The following is a 26,514-nucleotide window of genomic DNA, read 5'->3' on the forward strand; positions in this document are numbered from 1 at the left end:
TTAACAACAAAATATACAATTGTAGAACATTTTGTCAGTATGTTAATTGTTACAAAATGAAGGATTACCTGGGTTTGAAAAATTATCATCTGTACTTAAAAAAATAAAAAGGCTAAGGAATACACAGATTGTGGGACTCAAGGAAAAGAAATACGCGGAAAGTAATTTTACTCATTAACGAGACCAATAATAACAAACAAACAAAAAAACATTTTATCAACAAAATATACAATTGTAGAACATTAGAAGAACATTTTGTCAGTATGTTAATTGTTACAAAATGAAGGATTACCTGGGTTTGAAAAATTATCATCTGTACTTAAAAAAATAAATAGGCTAAGGAATACACAGATTGTGGGACTCAAGGAAAAGAAATAAGTGGGAAGTAATTTCACTCATTAACGAGGCCAATAATAACAACAACAAAAAAAGCATTTTATCAACAAAATATACAATAGTAGAACATTGTAAGAACATTTTGTCAGTATGTTGATTGTTACAAAATGAAGGATTACCTGGGTTTGAAAAATTATCATCTATACTTAAAAAAATAAATAGGCTAAGGAATACACAGATTGTGCGACTCATTGAAAAGAAATACGTGGGAAGTAATTTTACTCATTAACGAGACCAATAATAATAACAACAACAAAAAAAGCATTTTATCAACAAAATATACAATAGTAGAACATTGTAAGAACATTTTGTCAGTATGTTGATTGTTACAAAATGAAGGATTACCTGGGTTTGAAAAATTATCATCTGTACTTAAAAAAACAAATACGCAAGGAATACTCAGATTGTGGGACTCAAGGAAAAGAAATACGCGGGAAGTAATTTTACTCATTAACGAGACCAATAATAATAATAACAAAAAAATAAAAATAAAATAAAAAACATTTTATCAACAAAATATACAATTGTAGAACATTGTAAGAACATTTTGTCAGTATGTTAATTGTTACAAAATGAAGGATTGCCTGGGTTTGAAAAATTATCATCTGTACTTAAAAAAATAAATAGGCTAAGGAATACACAGATTGTGGGACTCAAGGAAAAGAAATACGTGGGAAGTAATTTTACTCATTAACGAGACCAATAATAATAACAACAAAACATTTATCAACAAAATATACAATTGTAAAATATTGTAAGAACATTTTGTCAGTGTGTTAATTGTTACAAAATGAAGGATTACCTGGGTTTGAAAAATTATCATCTGTACTTAAAAAAATAAATAGGCTAAGGAATACACAGATTGTGGGACTCAAGGAAAAGAAATACGTGGGAAGTAATTTTACTCGTTAACGAGACCAATAATAATAACAGCAAAACATTTATCAACAAAATATACAATTGTAAAATATTGTAAGAACATTTTGTCAGTGTGTTAATTGTTACAAAATGAAGGATTACCTGGGTTTGAAAAATTATCATCTGTACTTAAAAAAATAAATAGGCTAAGATTGTGAGACTCAATGAAAAGAAATACGTGGGCAGAAATTTTACTCATTAACAAGACCAATAATAACAACAACAAAAACAGGGAAAGTGTTATAATGAAAAATAGGGAACGGTTTTATTTGACATGCGATAAATTTTTTTATGTCTAAAAATTTCAATATAAACATTACGGTTTATGTCTTTCGAACTAAAAAAATATTTTTTCAAAAAAAATTAAAAATAAACAATATTTAAAGTGGGAAAAATTAGAAAAATTCACGAAAAAAGCAGTTAAAATTATAATAATAACTTTCGAACAAATTGGAATTTTGAAAAAAAAAAAATGCGAGAAATTAACAAAAAATGGCTCAACCAAAATTAAATTTCAACTGCTTAAAAGTCGGTACATTAGCTGTAACATATACCTCAAAATTAACTAGCATTTTATAGTTTAAAATATTTGTTATAAAAGAATAATTAATTGAACATAAATAATCTATGTTTTTTTTTCTTTTTTCGTATGTATTTGATGGGGAAGAAATTAAAAAAAATAACAATTATAAAAAAGGAAGGAAAAAAAATACAGAATATTTCTTACCATCTTGGAGTAATGAAGGCACTGCAGTTGGATGAAGTTTATGGAATTTAGTTGTGGCATAGTCATCATCTTTAAAATGTTTTGAACATAATCTATATCTTAGAGCTAACTTCTCACATGGAATATTAAACAGAGATGTAAGCTTGGTAGCTTTTATCCATTTTTTGCTCCTTAGAGAAACGAAAAATTATTATTGTCATGCTGAAATATGCGTAACATATTTTCTAATATTTAAAAACTAAATTATTATCTTATTTAATCTTTTTCTCAGAAATAAAAAAAAAACATTAAGATAATCGGAAGAAGGGATAAAGCGTTCGCCTTCCAAAGAGGTGAACCGGGTTCAAATCCCATTGATAGCTGGTCGATACGAATTCTACAACTAGCTTGCACGGACCACAGTGCTGACATAAAATATCCTCAGTGGTAGACGGATCATGGGCTTGAGTCCCCTTATTGTCATGCTAAGCATGGGAGGTTTTCGTGGTTTTCCTCCCCGTGTAACGTAAATGCGGGTTAGTTTCACCAAAAAGTCCTCCACTAGGGCAAACTTCTCCCAATACTTGATCAATGAGTTCCCTTGTCTTCTGGATTGGGTTCAAAATTATGTTGTCAAATAAATTTTAATAACTAGATTTTTCTCATAGACGGCAGCACTGATATGTAATTCGTTTCATATTTTTTTTCACCAAATATTTTTTTTTTAATTTTTGTACTATTTAAGCTATAAGCACTGTTTTTATTCTTTACTTCTTAGCGAATTTTGTTAAAGGTTAAATTACTATATCTATCTTTATGACATTTTTTACTTTTGCCCCACTTCGGTAAGTTTATTTTCTGCTTTCTTTTATCTCAAACTTATCTGCAACTGCATATTTATTTTTTAGCGATATAGACACATTATGAAAAGTAATTTTTATCTCAGGATAATTATTCTTTATTCAGAAATATCGCATTTATCGTAATTGATATGTCCTGATGAAGACCTTTACGTTTTCCCATTTTAAGTCAATCTATTTTATTTTATTCTTCCTCATTGTTTGTGTGTAATATATACACACACAAAGGAAACAGATTGGAAAGTTTTTCATAAAGTTAACAAGTATACATCAGTATACTTACTGCCAACCTTTAATCTTCTGGAGGATGATTTTGTCCAGTGGTAGTAAAATGAAAATTGAATCTTAATAACAAGCAGAAATATCTTTTCAATTTTGTTAAGGGTTCAAAAATAACAACATATAATTATCATGCACCTATATAAATATTTATCTACTTGTAGTAGAGATGTGATCAAAATAACTTTAAATTAAATTTAGAAATTCGAGTAATAAATAGGAAGCCTCAATTTCACTACTACTTTAAAGATTGGCAATTATGCGCTTGCTCTGCATTCGACATGCATACACATCATTACTTGATTTTAATTTCGCACCCAGTAAGGAATTTCTGGAATTAAATTCCACGCTTAACTTACCAAAAAACTGCTTTAAAGAAGTTTAAAAATTATTCTACGTATAGATTAAGCGACATTCTGATACTTACATTGCAGCATTTTGGGGGAAACGAAAAAATTTCAATTGTGGATTTGCTGATCTGACTGCCTTACAGTAAGCACATCTATCATGGTTTTTAATCTTGCGTTTGATCTTCCTGAATTAAATAAAGACGATTAGGCGCATTGTTTAGAATTAAAATAATGAAAAAAATTTATATAACACAATAAATATACTTACATGACTGCCGTATCAGATGAATTGGTGTTTGTAATCTTAGGAGACTCCATCTGAGATTCTGAGAATTAATAAAAAGGAGTAGATCAAAAAAATATACTTTCCACATAGATCTATGACCTATTTTATATATTTCCCCCCCGTAGAATTATCATTTACCTGAATAAATAATCAAATTAATAATTGCTTCAATAGAAAATATTGAAACACTTTGAAGTTAAAGAACAAAAGGAGTAAAATAAAAAATTCTGTACTTTATAGACCTATATTATATACTTTATACGTAGAACCTTCATTTACTTGAACAAATAATCAAACTAATATTTGCTTTAAGTTGAAAAGAGTGAAACATTTTGAAATTAAAGAATACGAAATGAATCTAAAGGTTCAGTGTCTAGCACAGATCGGCGCTAAAACTTTTCACTAAACGCAGAAATTACTCGGTCTTTCTTGATTACTTCATTCAGAGAACAAATATAATCGAACAGCTGAAACACCAGAAATTGGTTCCTAATCCACTGGCAGCGAGCCAGCGATAGAGAGGAGAACAAGGAAAAAAAGCAACGAAATTAAAGTGCGCATGCTCTGTTCTGACGTCACATCCGGAAGCGCAGCTTTAGAATGCCAAATGAGTATATCTATGCCCCTCCAGAGTTAAATGGAAATCCGCGCTTTTAACTCGGCTGCGGACCTGTAGCTGTTAAAAAATTTCCCGGGTTTTCCGGTAAATTGCTATTGAAAATTTTACTCTCCATGCAATGAAGATGCTGTTTTAAGTTATTAAAAAATTTAAAGAATATTTTTTTATGATCAAAATTGCTTAAAAAATATGAAAAATAAATATTACGATCAAGAATACAGTACTCACGATTTATTCTTTTTTTCGTGCGAACAAACTAAATATAAATAATTCGATATTTTAATACAATCGGGAAGTTTTTTAATTGTGAATAAATAAAATAAGTTAAAATTGCGCATGCGCATTGTAAAAGTATATAATATTTGTAAAGAGTACATAATGGTATTAAACTTTGCAGTGCGACAGAAAAATTATGCTAACTTCCTTTTAGTAATTTCCCTGCACCAATGTTGTCGGCTGAGATTCTATTTATAGATAAAGGGTATATATATAGAGAGAGAGATATAGAGATATATCGAACTATGTAGGACGATAGATTTTAAATATTTTGTTTCTGGAACATATTTTACCGAAGTAAACCGAACCTGAGTAAAAGTATATTTTTAGTAACTAAATAAAGAATTAAATGGGGTTTAATTTACGATATTTCTTTTTTTTCTTCCACAACTGAAAGAATTACTGAACGTTCAGTGGCATTTTAAAAACTTTGAAATATGCTTTGTTTAAGAATAACATATTGAAATAATATGTGGCATATTGTATGATTCATTTTTTAAAAAATCTCTTCTTTCTGCTATATATATTTAAGTCACATGGTTTTCTTCGGATAAGGACGATCTGAAAATAGCATCCTGATGTTTCGATACATTCTGAAACTTATTTCCCCAAATTAACCATAAAATGTCACCCAACATGCTCTTCAATTACGATAAGCTACATTTATCACCAAATACCTTCTGATGATTTCTTTGTTTTCTTACATTATATTTGATACAATAACTTAAAAGATAAAATATTTAATTTCATTAACTGAAAATATTTAATCTTAAAATTTTAATTTTACAGCTAAAGGTAATTTTATAGTTACAATATTGATGCTACGGTTCTTTTAAATTTTTTTTAAAGACCACATGTATTCTGCTAAAATATTAAAATGCGCATGTTTACTTTTACGAGCATAAAATCCTTATCAAAATAATAATCAAGACCTACATATAAAACAGCGTAGCTAATGATTAAAACTTCATTAACTTCAAAAAATATGAAAAAGCAACTAAAAATCGGCATGCTTCGAGCATTCAAAAAATAGGAGCCCATTCTCAAGACTCGCCAGGCGTGAATGACTTGTGACGTTAATTATTGAACGTTTAAAACATGTCTACTTTTATTATAATCTATTATTTTTTAAATCAATGAAGCTTTTATCTTTTCGATTCAGTTTCTTGGTATTATTCATTTCGTAGATTCCTTGGGATTATTCATATTAAATTATTTCTCGCAATATTAAAATAAGTTTTACGTAAGATAAAGGGATAGGGTTATTAGATTGAAAAAATAATAAATAGTCACTACTTTCTAAAAAAATTAATGCAGTACAATTTTAAAAGTTAATTTATGATCGAATACAACTTGCTTTTGCGCAACTTAAACATTGTTAAAATAGATTTTACTTTTTTTCCCTGTGTAGAAAATGAAGTAACAGACAGAGTTGCTGATTTAAATCTTTATTGCTCCTCGTTTACCTGAAGTATAAGTGCACAAAGAAAAGATAATTGTTTTTCTATTTTAAAATTATTTTATTCTGAGTAATATATCCTATTATTTTATTCTTTTAATAGTATTATTATCCATTTAATTGTATTTTATTCTTTTAATATTATTTAGACTTCCAAATTACTACTGTAGATGGCGCTTAAAAATATGTAGAATTTTTTCAGACAAAGTTGTAGTATCTTTTAATTTCAAAGTCTGGCAACCCTACAAGGACTGCTATTTCAAACAAATTAACTTTCCGTCCTACTCGAAGTTGTTTGAAAATGTATTTTTAATTGATCGATTCCAAAGTTTATTCTAGATATATTTTAGGGTATACATTAGGCGTACTTCAATCGAGTTTATTTTTACACCCTTATCTACTAAAATTATTAAATAATTTGCTTAAAATTAATCATTCAAGCAATATGATTTAATACATTTATAGTATAACAGTAAACGGTGCTTCCATCGCATATCCTTAACCTTGATTAAATTAATGGAATGGAATAATAGTTACATTTTTTCTTATTTTAGCTTTCAAGCAATAATCTGTTTCGTCCAAAAACAGATTCAATTCTGGAAATAACAAAATTATTGAGCAGGTTCCTTGAAGCAATATCATTCCTATCCTTTTATGGCGAAATATAAGAAAAATTGGTATTCACAGTTTCTGTAAAAATTATAACTTTCTTGCAGCGTATTTATTCCCTTTTTTTTTTCTTATCAAAATAAGTTCGAAAATAGCATATTTTTTATTACAATTTTTTAAAAAATCAAATGACAATTTTAAAATTGGCACGGCCTCGGAATCTTTTTACAAATTTCAATTTTTAGTATTTGCTGTTTAACATAACAACATTCCTAACAACAAATTATGCTCTAATAATATCTTGGAAGTTGTGCTACAGTTGAAAAATAATTTGAACAAAAATAAATTTTTTCAACATTTTTTTTAAAGAGAACAGCTTTCTTAATTTAACGGTGTTGTATAAGTTGAAACGTCAAAATAAAATTGCGGTTTGAATTTGTTCATTTAAAAAACAAAGCAAACTGTTGTGCAAGGGCGCCGGCAGCGGGGTGCAAGAGGGTGCACTTGCACCCCCCTGACTTTTTTTTTTAAACAATTAAAGAGATAATACAGAAAAACAATTTTGTTATAAAAAAATTTTATTAAAAATATTTTTATTCAAAAACAAATAATTAAGTAATGATTGATACATAACAATTAAAAATTTGTTTAATCAAACAAGAATTGTAATCGTCTTGTTTGCTGTCCAAATCTGTTTATAACTTTTTCAATGAATTCTGAGTCATCTTTGATTCTTTTCTTATGCACACTGAGCATGCACGAACTTGGCAGATATTTAAGTTATATTTTTAAATTTCATTTGATAAAATATAAATAATATTATATTTTCTATTAGTTATTTAGTTTAACAAAGATATAAAACACAAAATGACTTCTCGCAATTGTAAAACTTCATCAACACAATGAATACCAATGTTAAGCGTGCACAAACACGTTAGTATACAAAACTATTGTTTGTAGTTAATTGTGTTTCAAAGTCAGTAGCTATGCCAGCACCATCAGTACAGTTTCGCGTGGCAAAATTTGCAAGTACAAGAAATTCGCACTTTTTTTTAAATATCCTGTTAACAATGAAGAAATGTGTGTTTAAAAAAATTAACAGATGAAAGTATATGTAATAACAAAACAAAATGTAATAGCAGAATATTTTAATTTCTTTTTTGGGGGTGGGACAAACTTAATTCCGAAAACTGAACATTAGCTCTATTTGTTTTTTTCTTTTCTTTTTTTCTTCAAATTTAATTCCGAAAACTGAACATTAGCTCTATTTTTTCTTGCTTTTCCTTTTTTTTCTTCTCAAATTTAATTCCGAAAACTGAACATTAGCTCAATTTTTTTTTCCTTTTCTTTTCTTTTTTTTTTTTTTTTTCAAATTTAATTCCGAAAACTGAACATTAGTTTTTTTCCCCCTTTTTTTTCTTTTAAAATTTAATTCCGAAAACTGAACATTAGCTCTTTTTTTTTCCTTTTCTTTTTTTTCCAAATTTAATTCCGAAAATTGAACATTAGCTCTATTCTTTTTCCTTTTCTTTTTTTTTTTAAATTTAATTCCGAAAACTCAACATTAGCTTGATTTTTTTTTTCCTTTTCTTTTTTTTTCAAACTTAATTCCGAAAACTTAACATTAGCTCTATTTTTTTTTTTTATTTATACCATTGTTTAATTTTTATCAATGGTATATCTATGATGTAGGGCCCTTTAAATTAAGAAGTGTCATTGTTTATCAGCCCCCTTGAAATGAATCATCTAAAAATATTTAAATGTATCTTTGTACATACGTTAATATTTTCTGGGTTTCTCATTTATGACAAAAATCAGGTTTTTATTATAGGATAATTAAAAATAAAAAAAGGTTTTTAATATTAAAAATATAAATTTTAATAAATACATAATGACTCGGAAAAGTAATATATTTAACGGAAAAGTAATCTCGGAAAAGTAATATATAAAATTACTTTCATAGATTCTCTAAACTTTTTGAACCCTCACGGCTGTGAGATCATATAACTGAAGAGATTTTCCCTGCTGAAGTCAACCTTTAGTAATAGAAGTTTCTAACAACTCAGCAATCGCCTGTAGAAGCATTTCCTACTGAAGTCAACCTTTAGTAATAGAAGTTTCTAACAGTTCAGCAATCACCTACAGAAGCATTTCCTACTGAAATCAACCTTTAGTAATAGAAGTTTCTAACAGTTCAGCAATCACCTGCAGAGACATTTCCTACTGAAGTCAACCTTTAGTAGTAGAAGTTTCTAACAGCTCAGCAATCACCTGCAGAGACATTTCCTACTGAAGTCAACCTTCAGTAGTAGAAGTTTCTAACAGCTCAGCAATCACCTGCAGAGACATTTCCTACTGAAGTCAACCTTTAGTAGTAGAAGTTTCTAACAGCTTAGCAATCACCTGCAGAGACATTTCCTACTGAAGTCAACCTTTAGTAGTAGAACTTTCTAACAATTCAGCAATCACCAGCAGAGACATTTCCTACTGAAGTCAACCTTTAGTAGTAGAACTTTCTAACAGTTCAGCAATCACCAGCAGAGACATTTCCTACTGAAGTCAACCTTTAGTAGTAGAACTTTCTAACAGTTCAGCAATCGCCTGCAGAAACACTTCCTTCTGAAGTAAACCTTTAGTAATAGAAGTTTCTAACAATTCAGGAATCGTCTACTGAAATATTTCCTGCGATGCTAAAGTCACCCTTCAGTAAAAAAAAAAAAAAAAAAAAAAAAAAAAAAAAAAAAAAAAAATTCTTATAGTGAAGCAATAGTCTGAAACTTTTAGAAAAAAAAATGCTTCCTTTCATTTTTCCGGGAATGCAGTTCAGCAATCGTCATTATTTAATAAAAAGGAATATAACAAAACAAAAAATAGAATGTTTAATATTGAAAATAATTCATTTTTGAATATCCTTTAAGCTGTGATTTCAAGAGTTCCGTACTAATATTTGGATATGTACACCTAGCCCCTTTTCCCCCGCCCTTATGTTCGCTCTGCACACACCTCTGTATGCTACGCATCAGATCCCATATTATCTGAATCGCGGAACAGTTCAAATTTTTCTGTTCGTTTCATTATGTTTCGTAATTTTGAATTCGAATTACAAAATACAATTAGAAAACAAGTATTGACAAAGAAACAGATTCTTTATCCAAAAATACATTTTTAATGAACGAGCATTTTTTTTTTTTAAATGCAATTTCTTATAAACGAACCTTTTCTAAAATTTGTAAGGAAAGGAAACTAACTAATGATCCTACATATCGGCGTCACAGGGCAGGTCGCCTCGAAAGGAGTTATTTCAAAGCGGCCCTGCGCAAGGGGCCCAGATTTTTAGATGGACGAAATTAAATTCGTCACAATAATTTTCTAAATTTCACGCATAAGACGAAAAAAAATCTTAAATGTACGGGTATCCACTGTCCCCCTCCTTTGCCATGATCCTTCCCGTTAATTTCAGACAGAAGCACCTCGTTACAACGAATATCTATTAAGTTTGCTCAACGGTACTCCAATCTTTAATCCAATACTCACTAAAGATAAATATTTTCATCTTTATGGTTTGTGCAAAAAAAAAATTTACTTATAACATTTTTAACGGCTTTACTCGCTTTCTTGGCAGCGCCTTATTATAGCACGGGCTTACGAGTTCTGGGCACAATGTTTGAAGAGGCACTAAATCTCTGTTATAAGTAGTTACTTTTTAATACATAGCAGTATTAATATTTAAGATGCATATTTTTGTCTTTCAATTTATTACTTTCCTGAACAAAAATCTTTCAGTTTCTTTGCTTATACTTTATTCATGTAAATAAATAGAATTCGATGCTCTTCTCTATTTAAAAAAAATTTTATTCGTATTTTATACAAAGTTCATAATTTACAGTTTTTTCACTTCTTAAAGAAGCAATATTTTAAAAAGGCATACTGGTTTTTAGAACTTTTTTTTGAATTATAACTTTTTTTAATGGAGACTTTTTGACTTTGAAAATTAAAAACAGCACATTTTCAAAGCGGGCACTAAATCGAAGTTCAGGACTTGAGTCATGTTTCTTTTTGTCCTTCTTGGTAAAACCACTATGCATGTGTCTGCCTCCTTACTTCTCTACAAGACCTGAAAATAACCATTCGCTACGTGGCGAGTCAACAAAGAGAAGTGGCGACTTAAATTAAATAAAAAACCAGTCACTTTTTTCTATCATTTTTTTCTTCATCTTGAAAATCAATTAATTACATTAATTGTTTAATTACAAAAGTACATCATTGCAAAGAGACTCTGGAAAACAGAATCTTCATTAAAGTGTCCAATGCCTTTAAGGGTAAATAAAAATTAACTATGTCAACCTTCATCTATCAAAGGGTACCTCAAGATATAAACAAGTTAACATGTCTTATATACTAGTGAATTGGTATTCAGTATTTATAGTGGTAGTTACGCCACATTACTTCCCTTCCAGAATTTTATCTGTGATAGAATTCGATGAACGAATACCACTAGTTGATTCATGCTTTTATTTTCTTCCTTTTATTTATTTCATTTTGCTCATTTTAATTTTTCTTCATTTTATTTATAGCATTTCGCTCAGTAATTCTTTGTTTTTTTTTTCCTTCATAGCATTCCGCTCATTATATATATATATATATATATATATATATATATATATATATATATATATATATATATATATATATATATATATATATATATATATATATATATATATATATATATATATATATATATATTTATATATATTTTTCAATATTGTACATTGTTCGGGAGACTCTTATTTACTTCACCGGATTTTTTTTTCTTTGAGCAGTATATTTTTAAGCAAATCAACTGTTTAATGTGGATCATCCAACAATATTGGCAAATTCTTGTCACGTCCGGGTCACCAATGAAGGGAATTATAAATCGACTATGTCACCCTTCATCTATCAAAAAGTACCTCAAGATGAACTAGTATATATACTAGTTCATCTTGAGTTACTTGAGTTGAGATCATCATATGGTTCAGATATACTAGGGAATTGGTATTTAATATTTGGAGTGATAGTTACGCCACATCCTCCATTCAAAATTTTGATCACACAGAATCAATTCGTGATGGAACGTGATATAATGGAATTCAATTTGTGATGTAAAGATTCATGTTCAAGGAGAGTTCTTTAACAATTCACAGTTGTAATGAATACATTAAATTATTTTGTTTCCCCAAATATTTTTAAATAATGTTCCTTAAAGTCTGTATGTTTTACTAAGCTTTGCCACATATTTATATTTTTATCGTTAAATTGACAACTTATCAAAGCCGTCTATTATATCTAATCTGAATATTTTTTTTAAAAATGATAATTTAATCCAAGCAAGAAATTTGCAAAAAGTGGTTATTAAATGAAAAGGACCTATCAATATCGGTAACCGCTCATTAAAAAAACAAGAAAAAGTGGCTACTGAGTAAGCTATGAGAGTCCACTGGCCACTGGTTACCAACTGAAAATTTAAATTTTCATTTCTATTCCCTACTATCATTTGGTGTTCAAACATTGTGGAAGGTTTTTGTTCATAGAACTGAAACTATAGTATGTCAATTTCTGTTTTTTTCATTTGTGCTTTATTCACGTTTTTTTTTTTTTTCGTTTTTTGTTTAGCTTACGTAGAACAAAATTAACCCTATTATCTGTAAATTATTATAATTTTAATAAATTAAATATTAAGGAATTGTTAAGAATTACAATGTACTTTTTAAAATATTTTGAATTTATGAGATAAATTCAACACAAGAGATGGCAGCACCAAATCACTCTCTTTTCGATGTAGAATAAGCTTGCAACACTTTTTATTATTAAAACTTGCCTCGAATTGCCATCTATTGATCAGTAATATAACTAAAACCTATTTAAAAAAAAAGCAGTTCTGAGGAATAATAAACAGCTTATTTGTACTAAATTTAATAACAAAGGCCATACTGTTTATTTGGTAAATTTCTTTATTATTTATATAAAATTATCAGTCAAAAAATAATATAAATAATTGCAAGGTCAATACTTTTTATCTTACAAAAAATATGAGAATCTAACTTCGTAACGGGCTACAATATGAAAATCAAACTTCAGTTTCATAGTTATGGAACCAGTGAATGACTTTGGACAATTACTTAAATTTAAAAAAAAAATGCAAGACTTAAAAATTTATTAATTATTTTTATTTATTTCGCAACTTTTAGTAAGCTCTAGACTCTTACTCTTCTCGCTCGCCTAGATTAGGCATTAGGAAAAAATATATATAATAATAATAATTGGCTTCTTTTACGCGGAATTTGCCTCGGAATTCTAATTAACTCTACATATGCTGTTGATTTACAAACTACGAAATCTAACATGATGATTGATCTCGACAACTTGATTTTTGCAAGTTTAGGCATAAATTTTGAATTTTTTGATGCGATTTTTTTAATAGTTATTTTCCGATTTTTATTAAGAACAAATTCACCTTGTGTTATCATTTCATTTTTTAGCAATCATGATCTATTATTTTTTGCTTATTTATTTTTGAATTTTAAAAGCTTATGCTTGAAGAAATATATTACTTTTAATTTTCCCTTCATCGATTTTAAATTTTGCAAATTTTTCAGAGAGTTATCATGATTAATTGAATGGATTTGCGCGGTCTTCGCCACGAAGTAAACTAATGGTTCCACGGAAAAATTAAATAATCATAAAATTATTTTATTTTATGTCTAGATGGATGCTAAAGAAATTTTATGTTCTTGAGTTAAAAAAAATTATCTAACAGATAACAGCTGCAGATCATTTTCTTCTCACTCAATAGATAGAATATAATTTTTTTAAAACAAAAATAAAATATTTATATAAAATGTATTTAAATATAAACAAAACGCAAAAAATATTGCATAATTCTGAAATATTATTTTTATTGTCGGAATTATCTTAAGATAAACAAATTAAAAAGTTATATGCTCAATAAAGGTTTTAATTCTGAATTTTATAAATGTTGAATTTGGCTTAGTTTAATTTCTTTCCTAATGGAATAGTTCCACAGGAATTGCGATTGATGCAGCTTTCTATTATTATTATCTTGGTGTCCCCCGGCTTAAAACGGGTTGATGCTTTACTTTTTAAGGTGATGTTCATACTTGAAATTAAAAAATCAGTTTCAAAATTGTAGGATCAATCTCTTTTTTTCTCCTTCATTCTTCTTTTTTTAAGTCACTACACTTAGTACTGCCATCTATCGGTAAATATAGGATTAAGAAAATAAATTACTTGAATCTTCAACATTTATGAAAACATGATAAATACCATTGTAGAACGTAAATTTTAAGTTGCTGAACTATTCTACTTATCAAGAGAACTTTTTAAAAAAATGCTCGGAAAAAACCGCGATTGTTTATCATCATAAAAAACCACATACAATTAAAAATAATCGAAGCTTCTTAATAAGTTTTTTAATTCTAATGAAATTTCTTTTAAAATGAATTTGATTTGATTTTAATAATATTCTATTACAGAAATAATTGTTGTAAAAGTATGAGCTTTAATAAAACATAATTTTTATCACGCATGATTAATAGTGAAATTATTGTTTAATAAATTTATCGCTAATCAATTAATTTATGCTGATAAAAAAAATGATATTGTTTAATCTATATTGTAAACGATTTTATTTTTGAAATTTTTTATTTCAAAACAGAACAATAATGGCTAATAATCTAAGTGTAACAAAAAAATTACAAATAATATTACATTATTAATAAATTAATAATTATTAATGTATTTATAAATTTAAAAAAAAAATACAAAAATAACAATCAAATACACTAAAATATAAATGTAACCAAATATGCAAATTAAATGAAATTTCATGAACATGTTAATAATATTTTAAAGTGTTAAGAACCTTACGAATATAATATAATATTTATTTATAATATAAATAAATATCTAAAATATAATATTTATTTACATAGTTTAATTCAGCTATTTAAAATTTTTTTTGTTGTATTGCTTCAGGATTAGTTGAAGTAAACATGATAAATAATTTTCTAGACCATGGGAAAGATGGTTGGAAGAATGCTGAGAAGGTTATAAAAAAGTTAAACATTAAGAACTGGAAGTTTAAAGCCGTGCTGAACCATGCACATAGTATTGCTATCTACACAAGTGAGGCCTTATTTCAGATGTATTTATGCCAAATTCAATAAAATTAAAAAGTAAATAGGGAGAGCTAAAGGTTTCAAAGTTAAAGGAGTTTTATGTGCAAAAAAGTATTGTAATTTTATTGCTTGAAACTCTCATATCTTCATTACTACAACTTGTCCTAATGACTTTTTCTTCTAGTTGTTGTAGTTCATTTACGTCGCACTAGGTCAGCACAATGGGCTATTGGCGACAGTCTGGGAAACATCCCTGAGGATGATCCAAAGACACGCCATCACAATTTTGATCCTCTGCGGAGGGGATGGCACCCCCCTTTCAGTAGCCCGACGACCTGCACGCGAAGTCGAGCACTTTACGGTAGAACAGTTTAACGAGGACCAATACCGCACACCCTCGGTTCCTACGCAGACTGATCCAAGTGGTCACCCACCCGCAGCCAGTGATGCTTGACTTCGGTGATCTGCTGGGAACCGTGTATTAACGACCAGTCCACTGGACTACTTTTTCTTCTTAATTGATTCAGCGCAATACAATACATAGAATTCAAAACTTTTCTTATTCACATAGTAATATAACACACGTAGGTAGGTTTGGTACAAAAATGAACTTTTTATGCACAAAAGCTTTAATAACTTTTGAACTATTAGTTCTATGAACTTTGGATAACCTCATCATTTCATTCAATTCAGAGCGCATTAAAATAAACAGGAAATAATACCTCAATTGTCTATATTGTGAAATCATTTAAGGTATTTTTGAGGTGTCAAGGTTGATTTGAGGTTTATGCGAAGTTGATTTAAAAAAGGAAAGATCAACCTCCCAAGGTGCATAATTAAGGCATATCAAGTTGTTTTATTTACTCTTGAGGTTGAAGGAAATCTACTTCAGAGCAACCAGTGTAGGGAGGTTGTTTTTGAGGTGGACAGATGTGAATAATTTCACCCAAACAAAACTAAAATTATTTCTGAGTTATACAAGAGGTTAATTTTGTAAGGTGTAAATGAGGTTATTTTTGGAGCAAAGCATAACCTCATTTTCTACCTCAGGTGTAGTTTTTTACATCTGTCCACCTTAACCTTTTCCCTTACAAAACACCTTATTTTTTTGTAAGTAAAGTAAAGCTTGTTATGCAAAAGAACTGGCTGAACCACTTTTCTTGCTTCGAGGATCACTTTCTTCATAATGCAAACATAAACATTCAAACCAAAAAGCTTTTGCCTCTTTAGGTTGTGTTTTAGTGATCAATATGTCTTATCACAAGTGGAGAGCATCATATCAACAACTATCATTTTCAATGCATATGAAATATAGTAAACAGTATTTTTGTTAAATTATTACAACAGAGAAATACAAATTAAAAAAATGCTAAATCTGCATTTTAATGTTTAATTTCAGATATTTTGAAATGGTGATACGTAGAATATATTTAAATAATTTATAATCAAACAACTTTCCAAGTTAAAAATTATATGTTGTGTTTTGAGAAGAAGAAAAATCAAATAGTTGAAAAAAAAAAATTTTTTTTTTAAAGAAATGTTTTTCTTTAATAAAAGTATCATAGCTATATAATTTTCATACAGGTACATATCTCATACAAATTTTGGGGAATGAAGATTTACTGAGGTTGTAATCTCTCTCTCATAGATAAAATTAAAAGTCTGTCTATACAAAGGGTATATATTAAAAATGAATAACTAAATATTTACTCCAATAGCTCGAGAACAACAATACTGTTATTTATGTATTTTTGTTGTTGCAGTATTCAAATTTTGAAGAGGTGGCTTTTTAGCAATGCTCATTTTCTTTCAGGGCATAGGACTATTAAAAATCTATTGTTACAGATTAAGCAGATGAAATCTAGCAACAAAAAAAATGAATTACTCAACTTATATTGAACTTTCTAGACTCAAAATCGAATTTAGGTCTTGCCTAACAATTCAAATGCTGAAATAAAATTGCAAGCTAGGAAGGTAAAAGAGGGGGGGGGGGAAAGAACAAAACAAGTTAATGTAAGTAAACAAAATAATAAAAAATTTCCTTTAGTTTGTCAGACGCATTATGAAACGAAATTAGTTTTTATTAATTTTTTGCTCGAATTATTTGCATCACTAATCCATCTTTAGCTGCACTCTTGTGAAATAAGTTTTTATTAAGCTTTTGTTCTAATTAATCCTCAAAATTTTTTTAGATTCGAGTGTCTAAGATAGATTCTCTAGACACGATCTTCAAATTATTTATTACGGTAAAAATTCGTTTTTTCTTGGTGGAAAAATTATTAAAATAAAAGTCTTTGGCTTACAAAAGTACTGTTTTAGCTATCATCACAAAGTTAATTCCAAATAAGTGTTGTTTGATTTTAACAAAAATACTGGTCTTGATATCCTAAAAGTGCTATTTAGCTAATTAACATAATTTTTGCTTAAAATGTTGAAATGTGTGGTTCAGCACAATGAACCCCTTTTTTATGAACAACTCGCAATGATACCTATTTTTGTTAAATCTAATTGAATAATGTTTCAAAATATGCAAAAACTGGAACTGTTGCAATATCAGTTGATTCTTATAAATCATCTTACATAATCCAGACTTAGTATAAATGTTACGAAATCCAAAGTTTTTGTGCTTTAAGAGAAAAAGTAAAATAATTCACACGTTTCTGCATTATATACAAAACAAAATTTTAATTTTTTTTTCATAAAAATAAACTTCAAAGTTTATAATAATATGATACAGTAATGTTGTAACAAACATTGGATACTTTTGGAAACAAAACGTTCAGAAGAAATTTTGTAGTCAAAAAGTGTTATAATAATTGGATACCTGCAAGTGACATCATTGTTGGTAAATTGAGGCATTTGTCGATTCGGGAACCAGTCAGGTTCGCCACACATGTGACGTCACTTACAGATATCTAATTAAATCTGATTTAAATCACATAGTTAGGCATAATCATTCCATTTCTTGAGTTTCAAGTATCTGATAGTTATTAGAAAAAAAAATGCATATAGTAATGCGAATAAATTTTAAATGAAGAGACAAAACTCAAGTTTATGCAATTTAAATAAAAGAGATTAATGAAATTTAATGAATGATAAGAGATAATTTTTCTTGATGTCTTCAATTTATAACAGAAATGAGAATAGTTACAGTTCGATTTTTAATCTTGATTGGGTTAGTGAGATATATCGGAGAGTTTGTGATGAAACGAGTTGAGAGATGAAAATGGATAATTGTAAGGTATTGTTCTCTTTTAAAAATGGCTGACTTTTTACATCCTAGCCACCTGAAAATAAAAATTGAATTAAATTAATAATATAAATTAATACAAATTAAAAACTCTTATGTTATAAGAACAAAATTAATGTCTTTTGATAATTCTATTGTTTAGGAACAAGAATAATACTTGATCATTTTCTGGTAATAAGACACAAAAACATGGTTACTTCAATTTTTTAATTTCATATTTTTATTATTATTTAAGATAACTCAGCAATGACAAAAGGCTTTGTGAACCACTTTTAGATTGGATATAGAAATGCCACATTAGACATAGGTTATACATCCTTGTTTTTGAATATTTGAGTAATTTCCGTACAGAAATCTTAAAAAGAATACAAACGCCAAAGGACTATAATCTATGGTATTCCAGTGATACCAAAAATACAAGGCGTTTAATGAAAAATATGATATCTTATGACTCAGTACAATAACCTCCTTTCACCTTCCAACCCTAAAACTGACCGCTCTGGTCTTGTTTGCTTGCAACACCATCTATTGGCAACTTGTGTAGCTAAATTTCAAATTTTCAATATAATATTTTTACAGCTTTTGTTATAGACACAGAGTTTGTTTTATACCTTTATCCATAGGTGAAGCGTGAGGTGGAGGGAACACTTTTTTTTTTTTTTTACAGAAAACTGTTAGTTTATTTCAAGTTTTATAAATATATACACAAATATATGTCTACATATTTTATACATAGATGTAGACTTATATATTACATAAAAAAACTAACAATTTTCTAAAAAAAGCACAGCCCTTAACGTCACATCTATCACTTTTTGCTTTCTGAAATTTTCCAAATCAGTCAGCATCTTTCATATCATAATGTTCATAAAAAGCATAACAAATGCAGCATAAAATTTAAGTTATAGTGTTTTAGTTAAAATAAAGAAAACTATTTTTAAAAAAAAGAAAAAACCTTGGTGCCCTTAAAAAAATTTCTTTCACAACGAATTTCACTTGACTTGAAATATCTTACATTAAATAATAGAGATTATTTATAAATTTAATGACCCTTTTTTTCTTTCATAGACCTTTCATATAAGGTTTTGGAAAACTAATATATCCTGCATAAAACTAACGGTATAGTGCCTAAATCAAAATAAAAAGACTCTTTAATTTCTAAAAAAAGATAAATAAATAAAACAAAAAAACACTGGAGCAATCCCCCTCCAAAAAAATTTTTTTTCACACAATACTTATGCAGAAAACTTGAGAGATATAAGATCACTAAAAAAGGGAATGCCATAATAATAATAATTCTATACTAAAAATAAAATAAAATTTAAAGTGCAAAGAGGGAGTCAGAATAAAGAACAACAATACAAACATAATAAATGAAACACTTTAAATAAATAAAAAAGCAAAAAAATGTTTCAACTCACTACTAATTTTAAGAATCTTCTTCTTGCTTCAAACTGATCTAAAACCAATGTTACACATGTATAAATTATTTTAATATACAACATAATTTTATATGAAATATTAAAAATCGCTAAAAACATAAAATACTAATCTTTTTACTGTTATATCTTTTTTGTTGTTGCAATGTATGAAAGGAAAAATTTAAACAAAGAATGACATTTAGTTTATAGATGAGAAAAACAGAAAGGAAATACTAAATACAAACCTCTAAATTTCCATTTTGAATTGAAGAACAATCATTGGATGAATCACTAAACTGTAAGCCATTCTGTGATGTCTCACTGTCAGACAATGGTTCCTTTTTAACAACTGTAGAATTAACATTTTCAGCCTTTAAAGAAAAAATATAATAAATATACCAACCTTTTTTTTTATTATTTTAATCGCTTGCAAACATTGATTAATATGCTCTATCACTTACTACCTATTTATGTTTAAATTTCTTTTAACACACAAGAGAAAGGGATACAAAATGAGAATATAAATATAAAAAATACTGGAACATAAACAGGAATGTGACAAATTATATGCTGCGATGGCTATGGGGAAGAGCGTTTGCCTTACAATGAGTGGAACCGGGTTCGAATCACACTGATGGCTGGTCAATACGAATCCGCATCCGGCTTGCACCGACCACAATGCTGACGTGAAATTTCCTAGTGGTAGACGGATCATGGGTTAGAGTCCCTTTGCCGTCAGGCTAACCGTGGGAGGTTCTCGTGGTCTTCCTCTCCATGTAACGCAAATGCGGGTTAGTTCCATCAAAAATGTCCTCCATGAAGGCAAAACTCCTCCCAATACTTGACCCAGGAGTTCCCTTGTCTTCTGGATTGGGTTCAAAATTGCAAGGCTACGGAGTTGAACATTGGTAGTCGTAAACCCAAAAATTGGGTCGGCTGTTCAATGACAGTTATTAAAAAATAAAATAAAATTATGTGCAGGCATTGAATATAATAAAAATAACAAATTATTTTTTTGTGCTATCTTTTTGTTAATTAATATTTAGGGAGTTTTGATTTTTGGTTGTATCTTGTCATAATCAACAATAATAAACCGTCAGACAAATGATAGATTAATTTTTAATTATTTATAATTATCTTTTAATCTTAATCTACAAGTCATTAAAATGATTTCGAAAACATAGTGGGAAAGCATAGTCTATAACACTCAACAGCAGGAATTGAATGGTCAATGGCAATTGCTTTATCCCACCCTGTAGATTATAGACAAAATATAAAAATAACTTTTTGTGATACTGTTTCTTAGATTAGTTGAAATTTTCAATTTTGCTGAATAGTTTATAAGCATGTATTATGCAACATTAAAAGAATTATACATTAAATCTAATCCCAGAATAGAGCTTATTGATTTAATTATCTAAGAAAATGTGATGATGGGGTCTTCAGTGTCATGGGACACTAATAAGTCCCACATTACTAAAATCAATTAATATTTAAATAAATTGTTGAGAAGAAAGATATAAAAACCATCTCTAAGGAGTAATCAATAAATAAAAAATTTCATTAAAACACAACGTTTAAAATCACAAATGCGAATTTTGTTTTGTTAAAACCAATATATGTTTCATTGTCATAATGGTGATTTAATCCGATGGGGGATACGTTCATACTAAGAGTGATATTTATGCAGTCAAAAAGCAAAATGACCGAATTAAAAAGTTAATGATTTCCAAATATTTGAAGAATATGGTATTGGTATAACAGTAAGATCATTATCAAAAGAGTTTTTGATGTAAAACCAGGTCAAGACACGAAATACATTTATGGATGATATGATGACGTTTAGAAAAATCAAACTTATGGCTTTCTGTCCAGTAATGTCTTGAGATCGATAAAAAGTGGAGTTCTTGGTCCTTGACATATAGTTTTGATTTTCTTTGAGTCAATATTTGACTGCTCGTTTCTCCTGCGTTACAAAAATCCACATAGGTATGAACCCAGTAATTTTATGTTTTAATTATCCTTTTTAGGATGACATAACCTCTGTCAGATTAAATAATTTCTGTACATCTACTATTCCTGTCCTTTATTATTTTGATGAAGGTGTACCATTGTGTCACTGAAATCAGTACAGGTTTGTAATAAAATTTTACTATTTGTAACTTTAAACATGGAAATTTAATTTCATCACAAATAATTACTCTTATAATTTGATATTATGGTGTTTCACACATGCCTGAAAGCAGACTAAAAGAATTAGAGGTAAAAAACTAGATTTTCTTCTAATAACACTGTGCGTTTGATGCCCGGCTTTGAAAAAAAAGGGGGATTGATTGATTGATTCGAAAAATAAATAATAAAAACAGAAGAGATAATTATAAGAAAATGCTACTGTAGAGAGATTAAAATGTAATTCTTATGGTCAGATATTAATAAAATATTACTAAACAATAAATTATAAACTTACTTCTATACTAAGGGTAGGATCATTTTGTTGCAGATGCACTAACTTACACACATTTGGATCTAAAGAAACTTGAAGATGTTCATAAGGCAACTGAAATAATTTAAATGTTTACTTAAAACAATTGAAGTGCAGAAATAATTTTGTATATAGTATGTTCACAAGGTTCAGATTTAGAATTGTTAAGTAACAGTATTTGAATTTATGTTTTGTAATTACAAATTTAAATGCAAAGCAAAATGTAACAGCCACATAATTTGAATATTTAGACATATGCATTTAAATTAGTATACCAGTTTAAAAACTTTATTACATTTCCAGAAACACATTTTTAATATTACATATTTGAAAAAAAAAAAAAACAAGGTCATTTATAACATACTTTTTTTACATAATGTAAATATGCAATGCTACACTCAGGTTTTGTGGGCTCTTCTTAAAAACAAATATTTCATAAAACTTTTGGTAAAAGCATTTTTGTTGTAGTTTATACTAAGATACTTGAAATATCTATTTTCATAAACATACTAAAACTTTCTCGAATTTTATAAATGCTTAATTCCACACACACAACGTATTTCATAGTAAATTAAAATAAGATTATCATAAACTTAACTTACCACAGAATAATTTTGTTCATTTATTAGAGCTAATAAATCATCTTCCTTTTCAATATTTGTTAACTTCTCCAATTGTATACTTGATGGAATGTTGGAAGAGTTTATTGAACGACTAAAGAAACACTCGTACGGACATTTTGTTCCATTATTAGACAACTTTGTATTTTTCTTTAATTGAACAAGTTTCAGCCCAAAACTCCAATTGCTCGAATTATTTTCTTGCATCCATTGTTTCAACATTGAGTTAATATCTGCAATACAATTTTGAGCAACTTCTTGCAATTCTTCATAAACATTTGAGCCTGAAACTATAACAATATCGGCCCACGATTGTTTCAGTTCATGGATGATTAATGATAAAAACTGATTATCGAAATTGCTGTGCAAAACTTGAGGCGGTCCAATCAATGTAAATGTGCTCATTAAATGCGACACAATTTCATATTTACATTTGCATCTAGTGGGGTATAAAACACAAAAACATGTTTGTAAGTCAATATATAAAAATACAAATCTGTAGTCACCATCAGGACAAGTGCTAAAGTCAATTAAGTCGATGAATCCCCGCCTGAAAGTGCAAACAGTATTATTTGAATTAGTTTCTGCGACATAACTGTTTATAATATTATCAGGTGCTGTTATAACAGGTAATTGTTCGTCTATTTCTCTATGATTATCACTACTGTTACTCGTATTACTGAGAGGACTGTCGCATGATCTTTCATAATGATGATCAACCGCAGTTATTTTCGGGGCCAATTTACGGAATACATCTCGTTTACGTGGCCTGCAAAGTTTACAATAGGAAAGAAAAAGTTCTACTGTATCCCTTGTAATATTAACTATTCCTTGATTTTGAATACGCCTGACTATTCGATCGCGACATCCATGCTTGACAAATTTATGAGCTACTTCGATGTAAGAATATATTTCTTCTAAGGCAACGTAAAACTTTATTACATCTTGCGAGTTTTCAGCTATAGCAGTATTTTCTTGTTTGCAAGATAATCGCTCTTTTCCTGCGATATTCAGCACCACAAATTTACGTAACAAATAATATTCACCAGGAATGTTACAAGGAGGATTTTCATTCATGCTTTTAATTTTTTCTATTATGTCTTTATATTTGCTTAAAGGATAAACATTACGGATTTTTCCATCTTGAAAACGCTTCCATAAAGCAGCATTAAATTCATCAACAGGTACATGCGCATCCATTTGAATAAGTTAGTGAATAAACCATACATATATTATACGTTATTTGCTTCTAGAAACTATCAACAAAAGCAAACAAGCAGAAAGCAGCACGAAATAAACAAAACAAATGTAATGGTTGCAGTTATTTTCCTAATGTTGTGTATTTTTTTTTTTTAAATATGACGAAAACTTCAAACCTTGGATAGCTAAGCTTCTCACAAATCCTTTCAACTTTTAAGTTTAATTCATTTCCATCTAAAAGATGAAACTTTTAGAACTTTAACGAATGACAATAGTTGAAACCTTTTAGAGTGCAATGCCTGGTTCTACTTATATTAAAACACACATAGTAATACAATTTTCTTCAAAATAGAATTATTTTCCCTTTGTAGTTTATTATAATTAGATATACATGCTAATTATAAATGTTATTTAAGTTTAACAAATGCCAAAATTAAATTACATTTGGTGCTTATAGGTTGGGAGTGGGGTTAAGAAGACCTCAACTTTTCTAACTTTTTCCCCCAACTTTTTACAGTTTGATGCGTTTTCTTAAATCTGCTTTGATACTTTTTCGATTTTTTACGAACTGAAGAGTGTTTAAACTTTTTTTAACAATATTTTAAAAACATGCTCATTTCGATGAATGTAAACATAAGTTAGTTTTGCTTGCAGACGAAAAAGTCTTCTGCGAATTCAATTGTAATTTATTTTTACAGGCCATGTAACTTTCTTGAATGAAACATTATCTTCCTTTTTCAAATGGGCTTATGCTGTGTTTGAGATTGACTATTTGAAAAATTACAGAAGTATTTGTATAGATAGAAAATTGTTCATCCAGTTTGTATTTAAGTGCTATGCATTTTAGCAGGTTAAAGAAATCTTTTTATATTGCAAGTTTATTAAACATAAATTTTACCTGGTAACATATGTTTGGGGATTTTACATGTATTTCTAACGTAAAATCTCAGGTGTACAATGTGTGTCATAATGAAAAAATGGTCTAGCTAACATTAATAAATAACATGTTGCATAAAAATTTTATGTATCTGTGGTTTGTGTTGCTAAAAACTTTACAGATATAGTTAAAGTGATTAATATGTTTATGAGAAAAAAGAATAGTCAAATATGTAAACTCGAAAATTTTATTAAAGTAATGTATGTGGTAGAATGTTTGCACAGGAAGCATTTTTGACCCGTATTGATAAGTAACCTGTACTGTGCGTAATTAAACATTTACACATAATTAACTTTTTTGTTTGTTTTTACGAAAAGGATTCCTTATTTTTCCAGTGCGTCCATGTGATGTATAATTTATAAAAATTAAACTTGCTGTGATAAACTTAACTTTTGTAGCATGAGGTTATTATCATGCTTAAATGATATTATTTTTAACTTTATTTATTTGGAAAATTCATGTTTTGCAAGTTTACTCAACTGTGTATAATTAATTCAAAGTGATATTGTATGCACTATGAGTCTTGCGACAAAAACTGATTCTATGAAATTTAATACCGACCAAGTTAGTGAGAAACCTTATTCTTGTAATGTATGCAATCAGAGTTTTTCATTAAATTATCAACTAGTTGCCCACAGTCGCATACATACTGGTGAGAAACTTTATTCTTGTGATGTATGTCAAAAAAGTTTTTCAGTTAAGGGTTGTCTAAAAAGACATGTCCAAGTTCATATTGGTGCGAAGCCTTACTCTTGTAATATATGCAATAAGACTTTTTCTCAAAAAAAATCGTTAGTCCATCACCATCGTATTCATACGGGTGAGAGACCTTATTCTTGTAATGTATGTAATAAGAGTTTTGCACAAAAGAGTAATCTAACTGTCCATAAACGTGTTCATACTAATCAGAAGATTTTTGAATGTAGTATATGTAATAAGAGTTTTACTCAAAAGACTCACCTAACTACTCACAGTCGGATTCATACTGGTGAAAAACCATATTCTTGTAGCATATGCAATAAGAGTTTTTCACATAAAGGTAATGTAATCGTCCACAGTCGTATTCATACTGGTGACAAACCTTTTTCTTGTGGTGTTTGTGATGAGAGTTTTTCATTTAAAAGATCATTAATTGCCCACAGTCATGTTCATGCTAATGAGAAATCTTAAGAGGGTGGCCACACAAATCTGGAGGAGGGAAAAATTCCTTGTACATATTACACGCAATATATTAAGAGGAAACAACAATTACTTTGCTCTTGTGTGAGCTATATTAGGCTAACTATATTTAATAGTTTTAATTGCTAGAAAACCACCTGAACATACTTAAATAATGCTATAGTAAATGAAATAGTTTAGTATAGCTGAAATATCATGGTTAAATATCCCATAGATTACGCTTTGAGTGGTCACCATTTTTTAAAAGACAAAAATAAGAAAAAAAATTCCCTGTATTTTCTCAGTTTGTAAAGAAAAAATAAAATTCCCTGTGGAGTGGCAACCCTGCTTAGTCTACAAATAAATGTAATAAGAGTTTTTAACTCAAACGTTGAGGATATTTTCATAGCGTGATCTGTTGTTCGAACTATAACTGCAAAGGCACCAAATGGATTTTGAACTCGCAAATTTTTTTTGAAAATAATATTCAGAGGTGGCTACGGATTGG

The 26,514-nt window shown here is 28.6% G+C and overlaps 2 protein-coding genes across 5 annotated transcripts in view; both read right to left on the reverse strand.

Annotated features, from left to right (window-relative positions):
- The window catches only part of LOC107451716 (histone-lysine N-methyltransferase SETDB1-B), a 97,675-nt gene extending 93,359 nt beyond the window's left edge, over positions 1-4,316 (reverse strand). For 3 of the 4 annotated variants that reach the window (XM_087153338.1, XM_087153339.1, XM_087153337.1), the window contains exons 1-4: positions 3,934-4,316; positions 3,778-3,827; positions 3,587-3,694; positions 2,042-2,211 (exon numbers count right to left, since the gene is read on the reverse strand). In XM_087153338.1, the coding sequence (XP_087009464.1) occupies positions 2,042-2,211; positions 3,587-3,694; positions 3,778-3,827 (328 nt within the window). In that variant the 5' untranslated portion in view covers positions 3,934-4,316. Of the gene's footprint in view, positions 1-2,041; positions 2,212-3,586; positions 3,695-3,777; positions 3,836-3,933 lie in introns of all 4 variants that reach the window. The other variant, XM_016067894.4, reaches the window with a different exon arrangement.
- Positions 4,317-17,595: 13,279 nt separating this feature from the next.
- On the reverse strand, positions 17,596-24,113 carry LOC107451721 (KRAB domain-containing protein 2). Its single transcript, XM_087153344.1, has 5 exons — positions 22,694-24,113; positions 22,077-22,166; positions 19,855-19,980; positions 19,610-19,647; positions 17,596-18,225 (listed from the first exon to the last, which is right to left on the reverse strand). Exons 1-4 carry the CDS (start codon positions 23,909-23,911, stop codon positions 19,618-19,620), a joined length of 1,464 nt encoding a protein of 487 aa, XP_087009470.1. The 5' UTR covers positions 23,912-24,113; the 3' UTR covers positions 17,596-18,225; positions 19,610-19,617.
- Between the last annotated feature and the right edge of the window lie 2,401 nt (positions 24,114-26,514).

This window comes from Parasteatoda tepidariorum, chromosome 10 (assembly GCF_982258835.1).
Source record: "Parasteatoda tepidariorum strain Cologne lab strain chromosome 10, Ptep-v5.0, whole genome shotgun sequence".
NCBI lineage: Eukaryota > Metazoa > Arthropoda > Arachnida > Araneae > Theridiidae > Parasteatoda > Parasteatoda tepidariorum.